The sequence below is a fragment of the Citrus sinensis genome, chromosome 4 (assembly GCF_022201045.2).
Source record: "Citrus sinensis cultivar Valencia sweet orange chromosome 4, DVS_A1.0, whole genome shotgun sequence".
In the NCBI taxonomy this organism is placed as follows: Eukaryota; Viridiplantae; Streptophyta; class Magnoliopsida; order Sapindales; family Rutaceae; genus Citrus; species Citrus sinensis.
This window is the reverse complement of record NC_068559.1, coordinates 21763767-21778268: the sequence shown is the minus strand read 5'-3', so window position 1 is coordinate 21778268 and position 14502 is coordinate 21763767. Positions and strand designations below refer to the sequence as shown.

General features: G+C 28.9%; 1 protein-coding gene and 1 non-coding gene across 2 annotated transcripts; one reads left to right on the top strand and one right to left on the bottom strand.

Annotated features, from left to right (window-relative positions):
* The first annotated feature begins 6624 nt into the window (after positions 1–6624).
* On the top strand, positions 6625–8427 carry LOC102624520 (probable pectate lyase 19). The gene is made up of 4 exons (XM_006484610.2): positions 6625–6815; positions 7000–7651; positions 7803–8045; positions 8203–8427. The coding sequence occupies exons 1-4, from the start codon at positions 6625–6627 to the stop codon at positions 8425–8427; spliced, it is 1311 nt and encodes a 436-aa protein (XP_006484673.1).
* A 5026-nt stretch (positions 8428–13453) lies between these two features.
* Positions 13454–13561, bottom strand: LOC112499140 (small nucleolar RNA R71). The gene has a single exon (XR_003066663.1). It is a non-coding gene; the product is annotated as a small nucleolar RNA R71 (small nucleolar RNA).
* Between the last annotated feature and the right edge of the window lie 941 nt (positions 13562–14502).

Here is a 14502-nt window from a genome sequence, read left to right as displayed (position 1 = left end):
CATGCTGCAGCTGAGAAATTTTCACATTAATTAGGAAGTTGCTCAAGTACATGAATATCTTTTGCCATATATTTTGTGGTTACCCCACATGGCTGTAGGCCAAAGCCAGCACCTTCATCAATCATTTCATCATTAGTAAAAGAAAGAATTGGAGAGATCGAAGTGTGGGAGCCATATGAAAGAAAATTAAACCATTTTAATTAGGCTGTGGTTCTAATGTGGGTTCACTTTTTTTCTTTTTTCTTGTTTTTTTTTTTTCTATCGAATATCACTTTTGTTAAAAATAAGCTGTGGTGTTGTCATTGGATAAATTATAATGAAAAAGGAAATTAATGAATCCTTTGTAGAGTTTTATCCAAAGTCAGTTCAATTATCCAAATTAATTGACATGTGACATGGGTATACCATATAGAATATAGTTTTTTTCTTTTAATTTTCTCCAAAAATACAAATTTTAGTTAGTACTTTTTATTTTAATTTCATGGTTTACTTTCTCCAAAATTGATTGGGATTGAAATCAGAAATGCCATTGAATTAACTGATATGCAACTACTGATGCATATTTTACCAATAACATTGCCAAGAAACTACTTTGCTCCAAAATGAAATTAAGTAAGCCATATCGAGTATTTATTTATCTATTTCATTTTCTCTTTCTTATTTTAAGGAACCATAATCGTAGTTTAACAGATAATACACAACTTTTGTTTAATTTCATGGTTTAGAAGTTAATGTTAATGATTAAGTACTAAAATCGAATAATCGTTTAGAGTAGATTTTCACATTTAAATTTGATTAGTTATTTCTTAAAAATCAACAAAATATTATATGATACAGAAATAAGCGACTACATTCTATTCATAATTTTCATGAGATTTTACAAATGAACAACATTAATTCTTTAACATTTCGGTGGTCTTTTTTTTTTTGGGATCTGAAATATGAATAGGCGTGAATTAGTATGAATTATAAATAGAGTCGAATGTCTGAATATGAATTATATGTTTGTTTTTTTTTGTCTGAATCACTGAAAATAAATATTAAATTTTAAAAAAAAACTTAAAAAGTCTAAAAACTAATATTTTTACATTTATATCCTTACAAATTATAAATGTTAAATAAATAATAAACATCTCAAAGAATATAAATAAGATAATATATTATCATAACATAAATCATATTCGATTGAATACAACTCTTTAATATTCTATATTATATTTGTTAATCAATTTTATTATAGTTTATGATGTTTTTAAATGAAAAATATTCATAAAAAATTATAAAGATAAATAATGCCAATTTGAAGAAAATAAAAAGATAAAAAAAAAAGTCTGCCACTATATATTATCACAACTTATATAGAGATGAGTAATAATGCTAATTATTAAATTTTATTTAGGTAATGATGAAAATTAATTAATTAGATTAGAATATTTTGGAGAATATCTTTTAATGATATCATTCAGACTTTTTAGATTAAGTAAAAAGTTAAAAAAAATTAGCTTAATAACTTAATGGCTGAAAATTTTTATTAAGTTAAAAAAAAAGATTTAATGATTTAATTGATTAAAATTAAGTCAATTAAGTCATTAAAAAAAATGCCCCATATTTATAATCAAATGGAAAACATGATGAGCCATTCCTTAATTATAGAAATTAACTTGAACTAAATCCAAAGAGATTATTATTATTACCGATTATATATTAAGATAACAAGAAATTAATAATATAAATTATTTATTTTAGTTATCAATTATTATATATACACAATAAAAAATATTTTATATACATGTTTTTAAATGTGTAAATAATTTTTATTCAACATTATGTCCAATTTAATTATTTACATTCTTATATCAGTTTAACAGTAAGATTTATTAAATATATATGATTATTTTTTAAAGTCAGTACTTTTAGAAATAAAAATTTACCAAACATTTGACTGACTCTCTTCATGATTAATTATTTTTATAACATAGTTAACAATAATTATTTTAAAAACTACAACATTACTAAATTGGCCCTTAGACTATATAGTAGAGCCTATATAAATTAATAGGGTTGGGACCATATAAAATCTATTAATTAAAAGAGAAATTAAATAATCGATAAAATAATAATTTATTAATTTATAGAATTATTTATAATTCAATTAACATACATCAATAATACTTCATCATTTCTTATTTTAATTTGAGAAGTCAATCCCACAGGTTTTAGATGCAATAAGAAAAATAAGAGATGTGATCTAACTATATTTAAATTTTAATAAAAAAGTAATAATAAAGTCATATTTTATGTAAATAAATAACAATAAAGTCATATTTCATGTATTTAAAATATTATAGTTAACTACATTTGTAATTTTAGCAAATTATTAATTTATCATTTGAATGGGACTACAAAGTTATGTAAGATTTTTTTTAGAAAAAATAGTATCTTATTATTTTATCAAAATTATTAATATAGTCCGTTAGCCCAAGTCGGGACCGTAAAAATTTATTATATAATAGAGATTATTAATTTATCAAGTATTAATTTATAAAGATTCTACTGTTTATATTTATGTATTATTTGAAAGTTAAAAAAATACTAGCTTTTGATAATAGACAATTACTTCATAATTCAACTAATAACAATAAGAAAAATTCTATAATGCCATGACTAAAATTACGACATCAATGTTGTGATAAATAAAAATTTTATAAATTACACATAAAACTAGTAAATAGAAGGTAAAACAAGTAAATTAATATAAAATGGTAAATTACTGTTTTAGAATTGCAAACAAAACAAACACTTGTAGAAAGAATATAAAACCTATAAATCAATATCAAACTTTCATTAAAAAAAAAAAAGCTTTATCTAATGTTAAAAGTTTGCTTTTCACTTGTATTCAAAGATCATTTGAGATTATTGCCGAGGAGGTTTAAAGTGATATAAATTAACTTATCTACAAACAACTTTTAACAACTTTGAAAACATAAAAGGAATAGTTTTTCAAAATCTTATTATGAGAATAAGTTATTATTATTATAGGAGTAGTAAAGCTATCATCACTATTATAATTAGTTTTTTAATTTTATATTTGTAAGTTTTTACTTTTTTCAATAATTCTTATATTAATTTACTGCATTTATTTTCTATTAATGAGTTTTATGTTTCATTTACATAATTATATTTTATTTTACACTTAATGATGCTTTACAATTTTTATGTTATATTTATAAGTTTTTATTTTATTTACTAATAATACTCCAGTTTACCACTCTTATGTTAATTTACTTATTTTACCTTATATTTATAAGTCTTATGTTTCATTTACTTAATTGATGTTTTATTTTTCACTTATTGTTAATTTACAAGTTTTATATTATATTTGTAAGTTTTTGTTTTGTTTGCTAATAATACACCAATTTACCACTTTTATATTAACTTACTATTTTACATTTTATTTACAAGTCTTATATTTCATTTACATAATTTATATTTTATTTTATACTTAATGTTTATTTCAAGCTTTATGTTATATTTGATTTTTTTTTGTTTACAAATAATACACTATTTTATCACTTTTATGTTAATTTATTTTTTTAATCTTTCATTTACAAGTCTTATATTCCAATTACACAATTTATGCTTTATATTTACACTTAATGTTGATTTACGAGTTTTATATTATTTTTGTAATATTTTGTTTTATTTACTAATAATACACCAATTTACCACTCCTATGTCAATTTACTTTACCCTCCAATTTACAAATATTATGTTTCCTTTACATAATTTATTTTTTATTTTACACTTAACATTGATATACAAGTTTTATATTTCATTTATAAGTTTTTGTTTTGTTTTCTAGTAATATACTAATTTATCATTCTTATGTTAATTTATATGTTTTACCTCTTATTGATAAGTCCTATGCTTCGTTTACTTAATTTATGTTTTATTTGACATTTATTTTTTACTTATAAGTTTACATTATATTTATAAGTTTTTGTTTTGTTTATCGTTGATACACCAATTTAAGAATCCTATGTTAATTTACTTATTTTACTTTCTATTCATAAGTTTTATACTTCATCTACTTAATATATTTTTTATTTTATACATATTATTGATATATAAGTATACATCTTATATTTCATTTACATTATTTATGTTTAAATATAATATTAAAATCATGGCATCATAAAATGACCCATTAGAAACAACTTATATTCCAACCAAGTATAAGTGCCGTAAAAATCTAAGAGTCATCAACATGAGTACAGTTAATTTCATTATATATTAAAAAGGTTGAGATTCTTAAACTGATTGAATCCCTCTTGAATAGGAACTTGGGAATAATAACATGCGAATATATAACCTTTTTTTTTAATTCTCAATTTCAGACATTATTTATTGTCATTCATTTTAAGTTTAGAACTCAGATCGATAAAAAAAATAATAATAAATAAAACATGTTATTGATTGTGCAACTCTGTGTGTATAAAAGTTGAGCAAACTTCAATCTACAAAATTTTAGGTCCAAACAAGAAAAGTAACAACTATATTCATGCATGTTCTAATCTACAGAGGATTAAGAGAATTGTATAAATGAATTTAATAATGAAAATAACATCAATTAATCCTCAATTTCTAGTAAATCATTAAAGAAATTTGCCAAGAGACTATGATCTATAATCAATTCATCGAGGTTTGGTATTAGTCCCAGAATCTAAAAATTCTTCAACCAAGATGATTAACAATTTTTTAACAACAATGGTGATGAAGATGTAGTAGATTTCTCACGATCTCTTTGTTTAGTTCTTCTTTTCTTATAATGCCAATGTGCCAAAACTTCAGCAGCTACTTCAAAACCTAAGAGATGTTTAGGATTATGTTTTATAATAAGTGTTTGCAGGTTCTTAGTTTTTGACTCATTCTTTGGTGCTCTTCCTCGACCACATTAATTGTTATCGCAACTTTGCTTGACATGATCTAAGAAACAAATTTTTTTTAAAAAAAAAAATTATAGAATAAAGAGCACCAAAGTTATCGAAATACTTCTTGGTTTCCAATTTTTCTCAAACATAAGTTATAAGAAAGAGTTTTGAGTTTATATTATGTAGTTTGATAATTAATCCTATATATGAGCTTATAATAATGACAATTCCACTCCCACTTGATTTGGTTTTCTTTAAGAATATAAATAAATAAAAGAATATATTGTATATTCTTAGTGCTATAAGGAAAACCATTATGTTTTGGATAAATAATTTCTTGATTTTTAGAAACTTATGTTCATTAAGAGGAGTTAAGATTACTAATTTTCCGAAAGAAAATCAAAAGTATATATAATGTTTTTCCTTTCAATATTTGGATTTAGAAATTTGAATTAGAATTCTCTCGCTCTCCTCAACTCAAGTTTGAACTTGTAAAATGATAGTAGCTAATTTATCATTATAAATAAAATACTTAAATTTTTCTACAACTAGTTTTAGTTATTTAATATTCTGCACCTATTAACTTATTAATTCTTCCTAATGTAAGCAAAAAAAAATATATATAGTAATTTATTTAAATAACGGAATGAGTTTTAGTAAAAATTCTTAAATTCTACACGAATTCAATAGCCTCTAAAAAGTAAACAGTTTAATTAATTTTGTTATTGCTTACTTACAATCCAATGGTACAACACTGTATGTTAAGCTTGCTGGCAAAACTGAAATAGGTATTGACTCTACAAATATGTATGCACTGAAAGAGAAAGTAAAAAATTACACGAGTAAAATCAATTAATAAATTGATTATGGAGTTTGCCAGGTTGAGGCTAATCTTGCTCTTCTCCCTTGCCACCTCCATTCACGGCCTTTGGCGAATATCATTGATTTTGATGATGTGTGGTGGCAGCGAGCTGAAGAAGCCATAAACACCACCATTCAGGCCTATGATCTTATTCCTAAAGCTATCATCAATGTTCTAATTTGTATCAGCAGTAAGCTGGATATCATTCTAATCTATCAACATTACACGGTAACAAAACAATACCAAAGTTCACAAATTTCTTAGAAAATGAGATGTTTTTAATTTTTTATTCTTTTACCTCTATTAGTTATCAATTAGCACAACATTACCCATATGTTTGTCTTTTCTCAAAACTGAATCTTAAAGTAAAAGTTTTGACACCTTGACCCATCTTAGTTTATATTTATGACAATATAGCTCTTATATTAAAGAGCCTAGTTTGTTTTGGAGCGCCATACATGGTGCCGAAAAGACTCAGCCACTGCTGACTTAAAAGAAAATTGAATTTATTTTTGTTTTATTTATCTACTTATCGGTAAGAATCATTATTAACGTTAAATGTGAGCCACGTGTTTGAATGAAATTTTATAATTTTGATACTTTTAAAAAAAAATAAATTAAATTAAATTTCTATGTTTATATTGCAATTGTTAAATGAACTTGGTTCTCCTTTTTCTACGCAGCAATTAAAACTTAGAGCCATAATTTTTTTTTTGAAAACCAGTATATAAACACACGATCAACATCTCATCAAATCACAAGCAAAAGGTTCAATCCTACAGATCTTGAACTTTTGTACATTAGAATAAAACATTTGAAAAGAAAATAAAAATGGAGCTAGCTGGGCTAAGATTAATCTTTCTCTTCTCCTTTGCCACTTTAATGCCCTGCTTATCAGCTCATATCGCTGAGGTCAACGAGGTATGGAGGCGACGAGCTGAAGAAGCCATGCAGACCACCGAGCAATATTATGATCCAAACCCCGTAGCTGTTGCCAACCACCTAAACATGAAAGTTCAAGAGTACGTGAATAACACTACTAATACTAAAAGCTCTTACCTATAGGCATTAGCACGTTTCAAAATATAGATTTTAGACTAAATTGTTCCATTTAATTTTAATTCAAAAATGTGACAGATTATATTAATATTTTAACATTAGATAAATATGGATACGAAGTTGATATAAATTTTTTATGGGTTGCAGTTTGTCAAAGCAAGCTATTGCCAAGCGGGGCTTGTTGAATGCAGAATCAGGGCAATGCGAGGCAACAAACCCAATTGACAAATGCTGGCGTTGTAAAGAGAACTGGGCAGAAGATCGACAGGCGCTAGCAGGTTGTGCACTTGGTTTCGGCAGCAAAGCCACCGGAGGAAAAGGTGGAAAAATTTATGAGGTGACTGATCCTTCTGATAATGATATGGAGAACCCTAAGGTTGGGACTCTACGCCATGCAGTGATCCAAAAAGAACCTTTGTGGATCATCTTTGCCAAAGATATGAACATCAAGTTGCAACAAGAATTGATTGTCCAGGGTAGCAAGACTATAGATGGGCGTGGAGCCAAAGTGCACATTGCCAATGGAGCTGGAATTATGCTACAGTTTGTGAAAAATGTGATTATTCATGGGATTCATATTCATAACATTTCTCCTTGTAGTGGTGGTATGATTAGGGATTCTGTGGATCATGTAGGAAAGAGGGGTCAAAGTGATGGGGATGCTGTTTCAATATTTGGTTCGTCAAATATTTGGCTTGATCATCTTACATTATCTCAAGCCCATGATGGGCTCATCGATGCCATTCAAGCATCCACGGCCATCACTATTTCAAATTGCCATTTGTCCAACCATGATAAGGTGACTATAATTTAATTAAATTTTAACTCGGGACGTATGCTACATGCTCTTTAATATATCATGATAGCTCAGGTCAGCATCAAATCCAAATTCAAACTTTTGATTGTTGAAAAGATTATTCTAAATTGTTGTGTGCTATATAATTTTATAGGCAATTCTGTTAGGTGCAAGCGATACTTTCACAGAAGATAAAAAGATGCAAGTGACTGTAGCATTCAACCGTTTTGACAAAGGACTCGTTCAGAGAATGCCATGCGTTAGATTTGGTTTCGCACATGTTGTGAATAATGATTACAATCAATGGGAAATGTATGCAATTGGTGGTCTCCAAGGCCCCACCATTCTTAGCCAGGGTAATAGATTCTTTGCCTCGAATAACCAGAATACTAAAGAGGTAATGTATTTTCTACAGAGAACAATATCCTCTATTGTTCAGAGTTCACTTAAACAATTTTTTTGCCATGCAAGTAAAAAAGACCTAAAATTCATATCATAAGAGAATTTAGGTCATACGTGTAATGAATTAATCCTAATTATCTATTTACATGTAGGTGACCAAGAGAATGAATTGCAGCCCTGAAGAAGGAAAGAGTTGGATATGGAGATCGGAGGGAGATGTATTCTTGAATGGAGCTTACTTTAATTCATCTGGTGACCCAAAAAAGCAAATCCAATACCAAATGGATAATGTAATTAAACCAGAGTCAGGAACAGAAGTTGAGAGGATCACAAAATTTGCCGGGGCACTTGTCTGCAAGCCAGGCCAGGAATGTTAATTTGCAAGATTTTTTTGGATTGATAGAGAAACAATGGCTTAGTCAAAGGATAAGGCTAGCTCATTGGTGTTGGTTAAAATAATGGCCAAAATATTAGAGAGAATACCATGATGGAAAATGAGAAGAGGACCTCTCATTTAGTCCAAATTTTTTCATTGATTTTGTTGGTTTCTATAACTAGATCCAACATTAAGTTTTTTTTTTCTAATTGAATGCAATCAATCAACATGATTGATGTGTTTATTTGTAATTGTAACGGTGTTTCTTTATTAGAAATATCAAATCAATAACAATTTTCATTATTTAATAGTTAATCATGAGCATTGATACTTGATTTGTTTGTTTAATTAATTATTTTGTAGGTGTTACTTCTTTTCATTAGGTTAAATTTTATGAAGCCGTGATTAAAATTATGGCATAAATATCGTGATAAATATAAATTTTGTAAATTACACATAATACTAGTAAATAGAAGATAAAATAAGTAAATTAATATAAAAGTAGTAAACTGACATTTTAAAATGACAAACAAAACAAATACTTGTAAAAAATAATGTAAAACTTGTAAGTCAATATTAACTTTCATTAAATAAAAAATAGTTTATTCATTTAATTTGATTAAACAAGGGAAAAAGTCATTCATCAATTAAAAACAAAAAAATTGTATTGAAAACAATTAGAATAAATTTTATTGAATTTATTTAACCATGAATTTTGTATTCATTTTAGACATTCATAATTTTTTTTTCATTTTATATGATATTATTGTTTACTACAAAGGTTAATTAAGTAAAATTATTTTTCTTAATGTGGATCAAGCTAAAACAAAAAAAAAGAAGATATTCTTATATCACTAGAAATATGTGATATATTAATAAAATTTGATCTAATTTTATATTTTGTACATGCTTCAAGTAATTTTAAACTTTTCTTTTTACATACACTTAAAAATTATTTGGGATTACTATCGAGCACGTTTAGAAAGAAATAAAATACCTTATCTTACAAACAACTTTTTTTTTTAAAACTTATCTTACAAGCAACTTTGAAAACATAAAAAGAATCATTTTCCAAGATCCTATTTTGAGAATGCTGGATGGGTAGGTCGCCCATGAAGGGCCGACTCGACCCGACCTATACTTGGTAACTACAAAGCAATTACCATGTGTGGTTTGGAAGTTAAGAAGAAAGTTGATATAATATCAACTTCCCACTTTAGCAATAACTTCCAGTAAAAACTAATAACGTAGTAAAAGTGTGTGCGGCGAGAGAATCTTCATCTTTTTTTCTTCTTCATCAAAATTAAATAACAACATTGAACAACTCATTAAATAAAGAGGGCATTTATATTGTGATTAGATGATGATTTTCAATTGTGATTTCTTTCCGACCATTGACGTGATCTAACAATTAATTATTTTGCTCATTAGAAAAAGGTATGGCTTCTTAAATCCCTTTTATTTTTTTCATCAATGGTATCAAAGCCATCTATTGTGTTGGATTCATGCGAATGATTGAGTTTATTTCATAAAAAAGCATGAATTTCATATGTAATTATTTTTCATGAAATATAGAATTTGATGGCTGTTATATTTTCTGGAGTACTAGAATCACTGTAAAAATTTTGGAATTGAAAGACATAAAAATGGCCTAGGGTTTAGGTTGCATTAGCCCTAAGAAATCATAAAACCCGAAACTTCATTTTCTTATATATTTTAATCTAGGCATCCTGACATTATGTATAATATATCACTGCAAAGATTTTTTTGAAAGCTTTCCAATGATATGTGATTTGTTAAAAACAGACTTCAAACAAGAAAGTTATAACCACAATAAGAATCTGGTGGGATAAGGATTACATAAGTTCAGAAAACCCTAATTTTGGAGAAGATGATGAATTGTACCAGAATGGGTTTCTCAACGATTTCTGCTTATTCTGACCTCCGACTGAAAATTCAAGGCCACCGTTGGATTCAGGACAAAAAATTGAGTTGGATGGAGCTGGAACCAATGTCATTGGAGCCAAGAAAGGCAGCGCGTGGGTCCCAATCTCCGACTATGCGTGTAGGGGCGCGCACGATACTATAGCGCACTATAGTGAAACTGTAGCGCATACTGTAGTGTACTGTAGCGCACGTGAATAGAACATGCCTACCTTTGCACGTGGGGAAGTGAATCCAAATTACAGTTTTCTAAGTATCTTGTTATCCAAGACTCCAATTTGAGCGTCGCTTACGCCATTTTATCCAAAATTTAATTTTCTATTTAGTTTTAACATAAAATTGGAATTTTTAGTTATTTTTTAATAAAAGTTTAGATCGAATATATATAGTCTCATGGATGAGCATTATATGTTAATAAATATTTCGCTAAAAAAGGAGCTCGAAAAATTTTTTTCATGGAAATTGGCTGAAATTGGATTGTTTCTGATGTTTAGTCATTTATTAACGATCACTAATATGAACTTTATGCTATTTGTCCTAGATGTTTCCCGTTAGAAAATTATAAAATAAGGAAGGCAGATTAACTACAGATAGAGCTTCGGTTGCACCTATTAATTTACTTCAGATTAATGATAATTTATCTCATGAAGAACTTATGAAGCAAATGGAGAACTATACAATAGACTTAGACCGTTCTATGTGTATAACTATAGAAGATATATATGCGTCTTTAGCAGACTAAAATATGAAAAATCAAACTCCAAGTATGCAGACTGGGATTACTATCAACGAGTTCTCATAAATTCTTACCCAATGATGATAATTTGCTTGTCTTTGAGGCTCACACATTAGAGCAAGTTCAGAACACTACATATTATATGCTAATAACTCTATGAAATGAGAGTTATTATGACAATTCTAGACTTAAATCAAGATCACTTAGAGAGTAAATGATGTGTTTTTATTGCATTTTTGTTACATTTTGCATAAACATTCATTTTAGTTTAGTCTTAATAAGTTTTGCTTGATTTAAAGTAATTCATGCTCAAATCAAGTGCATAATTGTAGGTTTCCAGAAGCTTATAATTCATGGAAGGGATACTGATGCAGTATGCTGGCAAAAAGGAGGAAGAATATGGCCACAAAAGAAGTGAAACAAAATCTGGAGCAGTGTAGTGCTATAGCTGTTGCTGGAGCAACCATTGCTGTAGTAATCCTAGAACAACTATAGAGAAAACTTAGAGTGGGATATCTGCAGAATTGTGATATGCAAAATTGTGATATGCAGTTTCCTAATTTGACTCATGCGTGCTCTATGCTTTTGTTTATCCTAGTTTTCATATATAAAAAAAGCACGCATCACATGAAAAGTGGCGGAAAAAATTAACATTGGAGAGATCGAGAGGAAAAGAAGGGGAGAATCAGAATTCAAAGGAAACAAGTCTGCACCAGTGAAGAATTCAGCAGAATTACTTGGATTCAATTTGTCCTCATTCTTTACTTGTTCCCTTTCTTACTCTTTAATTGAATCGATGTATTTCATGATCAATAGTTTGCTGTTTGTTTTTCTTTTTCAAAGTATGAATTAAATTTGATTGTAGTTGAGTGACAAACAATCAAAATATATTTTTGACTGTTCTTATGAGTTGCTATATGATTGTTGTAGCATTTTACTCTAGTAGCTATTATTATAATCGTTATTTCGGTTGACCATTATTTAATGATTCAAGTTAAGATAGAGCCGCAAAAAGTCCTGTCTTAGTGGATATTATTAGAGTAATACTTGATCTGAATTTAAGTTTCCTGGATTAAGTTTTTCTTGAGTCCCAAAAGGGTCATACTTTAAGCTAAGATTTGTGAAGAACTAGACATAGAAATTCACCTTGTAGGGTAGAAAGAGTAGATGTTCATATTGTCATACCTTAGGTAGAATAGCAACTGGTCATTGTTAGGGTACTTAAGGGTATGAGAAATCCAACACGCGACAGCTGAGGATGTAAAATAATTTTGCCCAGTGCTGTAGGAATTGTTGTAGCAATTGGTGTTAATTTGATGAAAAACAGTCAACCCATGAAGATAGTTTGATCATTCAGCTACTGCATTCTCATTTGATTCTTTTACGCAACTTATCTAATTTATTTCATTACTGCAATTATTTTTTTTTATTTTCTTACAGTTTCGGTGGTAATCAACTTTAACTAGGTTTATCTTGAAATAAATGTAGACTGCACTATTGTGATTGTTGTAGTATTTCTAGTAACATCAGTCCCTGTGGAGACGATCTAGAATATTCATCACTTTATTACTTGTTGTGTACACTTGCACATTGGCATCAATAGCAATTGAGTAAAAATTAACCAAACACATTTTTGGCGCCGTTGGCGGGAACTGATTGTTTATTTTCGAAGTGTGAAGTAAATCTTGATAGTGCCAACTTGATCTAATTTGTTCTATTTATTGACAGATCAACACTTGCATGTGCAAAGACAGATATGTTGTATTTCAATTTGATCTTGAGATTGAAAGGACTATAAGGAGACTGCGAAGAGAACAAATAAATTTAAAAACTGTTCAGACATGGATAATCTGCAGGATGTGGGAAACTTGGATCCTCACGGGCCATTACAACCTGTCAATGTTCAAGAGGGACAAAATGAGCACATTAATCAGAGACAACCAGGCAACAACAATATCATTTACATGTCAGATGACAGAGATAGGGCTATCAGAAATTATACTGTGTTAACTCCTCAAGTTGTACATCTTAGAATAGTTAGACCTGAAGTGGAAGCCGCTAATTTTGAACTTAAATCAGTGATGTTTCAAATGCTGCAAACAGTGGGCCAATTTAATGGACTGTCATATGAAGATCCTTATCTCCATCTTAAGTTATTTTTGAAAGTAAGTGGTGCTTTTAAAATTACTGGAGCTATACAAGATGCTTTAAGACTAAGACTTTTTCCTTATTCCTTAAGAGATCGAGCTAGAGCATGGTTGAATTCATTACCATCTGATTCCATTACTACATGGAATGACTTGACTGATAAATTCTTAATGAAATATTTTCCACCAACCAAGAATGCAAAATTACGGAATGAGATCACTTCTTTTCATCAACTTGAAGATGAAAGTTTGTATGAAGTTTGAGAGATATTTAAAGAGTTGCTCAAAAGGTGTCCTCATCATGGCATTCCTTGTTGCATACAGTTGGAAACCTTCTACAATGCATTGAATCTAAGTACGAGATTGATGGTTGATGTTTAAATCTTACACTGAAGCTTATGAAATTTTGGAGAGAATTGCCAACAATAATTATCAGTGGCCATCAACTAGACAGACGGCAACAAGAGGAGCAACAAGGGTACATAATATACATGCAATTAAGGTATTATCAGCACAAGTAACCTCGTTGACTAACATGGTGAAAGCCATGACTTCTGCTCCAGCAACAGTAAAGCAAGTTGCTAAACTGTCTTGCGTGTATTGTGGTGACGAACATGTATTTGACAACTGTCCTGGAAATCCAACATCAGTAAACTATGTGGGTAATTTCAACCGACAACCTCAAAACAACCCGTACTTAAATACTTACAACCTTGGATGGAAGCAACACCCAAATTTCTTATGGAGCAATCAGAGTCAAAATACTCCAGCACTGAGTGGACAAAATAGAAATACTCAACCACTTGGTTTTTATCAGCAAAATCAAAGGAAAAAACATACTAGTCATGATCCACTTACTTAATTAGAAACACTGATTAAGGAATACATTGCGAAGAATGAAGCAATCGTACAAAGTCAAGCTGTATCTCTAAGAAACTTGAAAAACTAAATTGGACAGCTTGCCACAGCAATGAGTAACAGATCTCAGGGAAGCTTACTCAGCAACACAGAAGATCCAAGAAGAGAGAGAAATGAACACTGTAAAGTAATCAACTTAAGATCTGGAAAGAATGTTGATATCCTTGTCGATGTGACTAAAAAAATGTTGGAACTTAACTCCTCACAAGAACCACCTCAAGATGAGAGCATGTTACAGTAACCCAGCCATCAAGATACTGATGTTAGTGGTCAAGCTACAGCAACTATGGAAGGGAATCAACCAATAAATACTGAAGAAGAAGTTGCAACA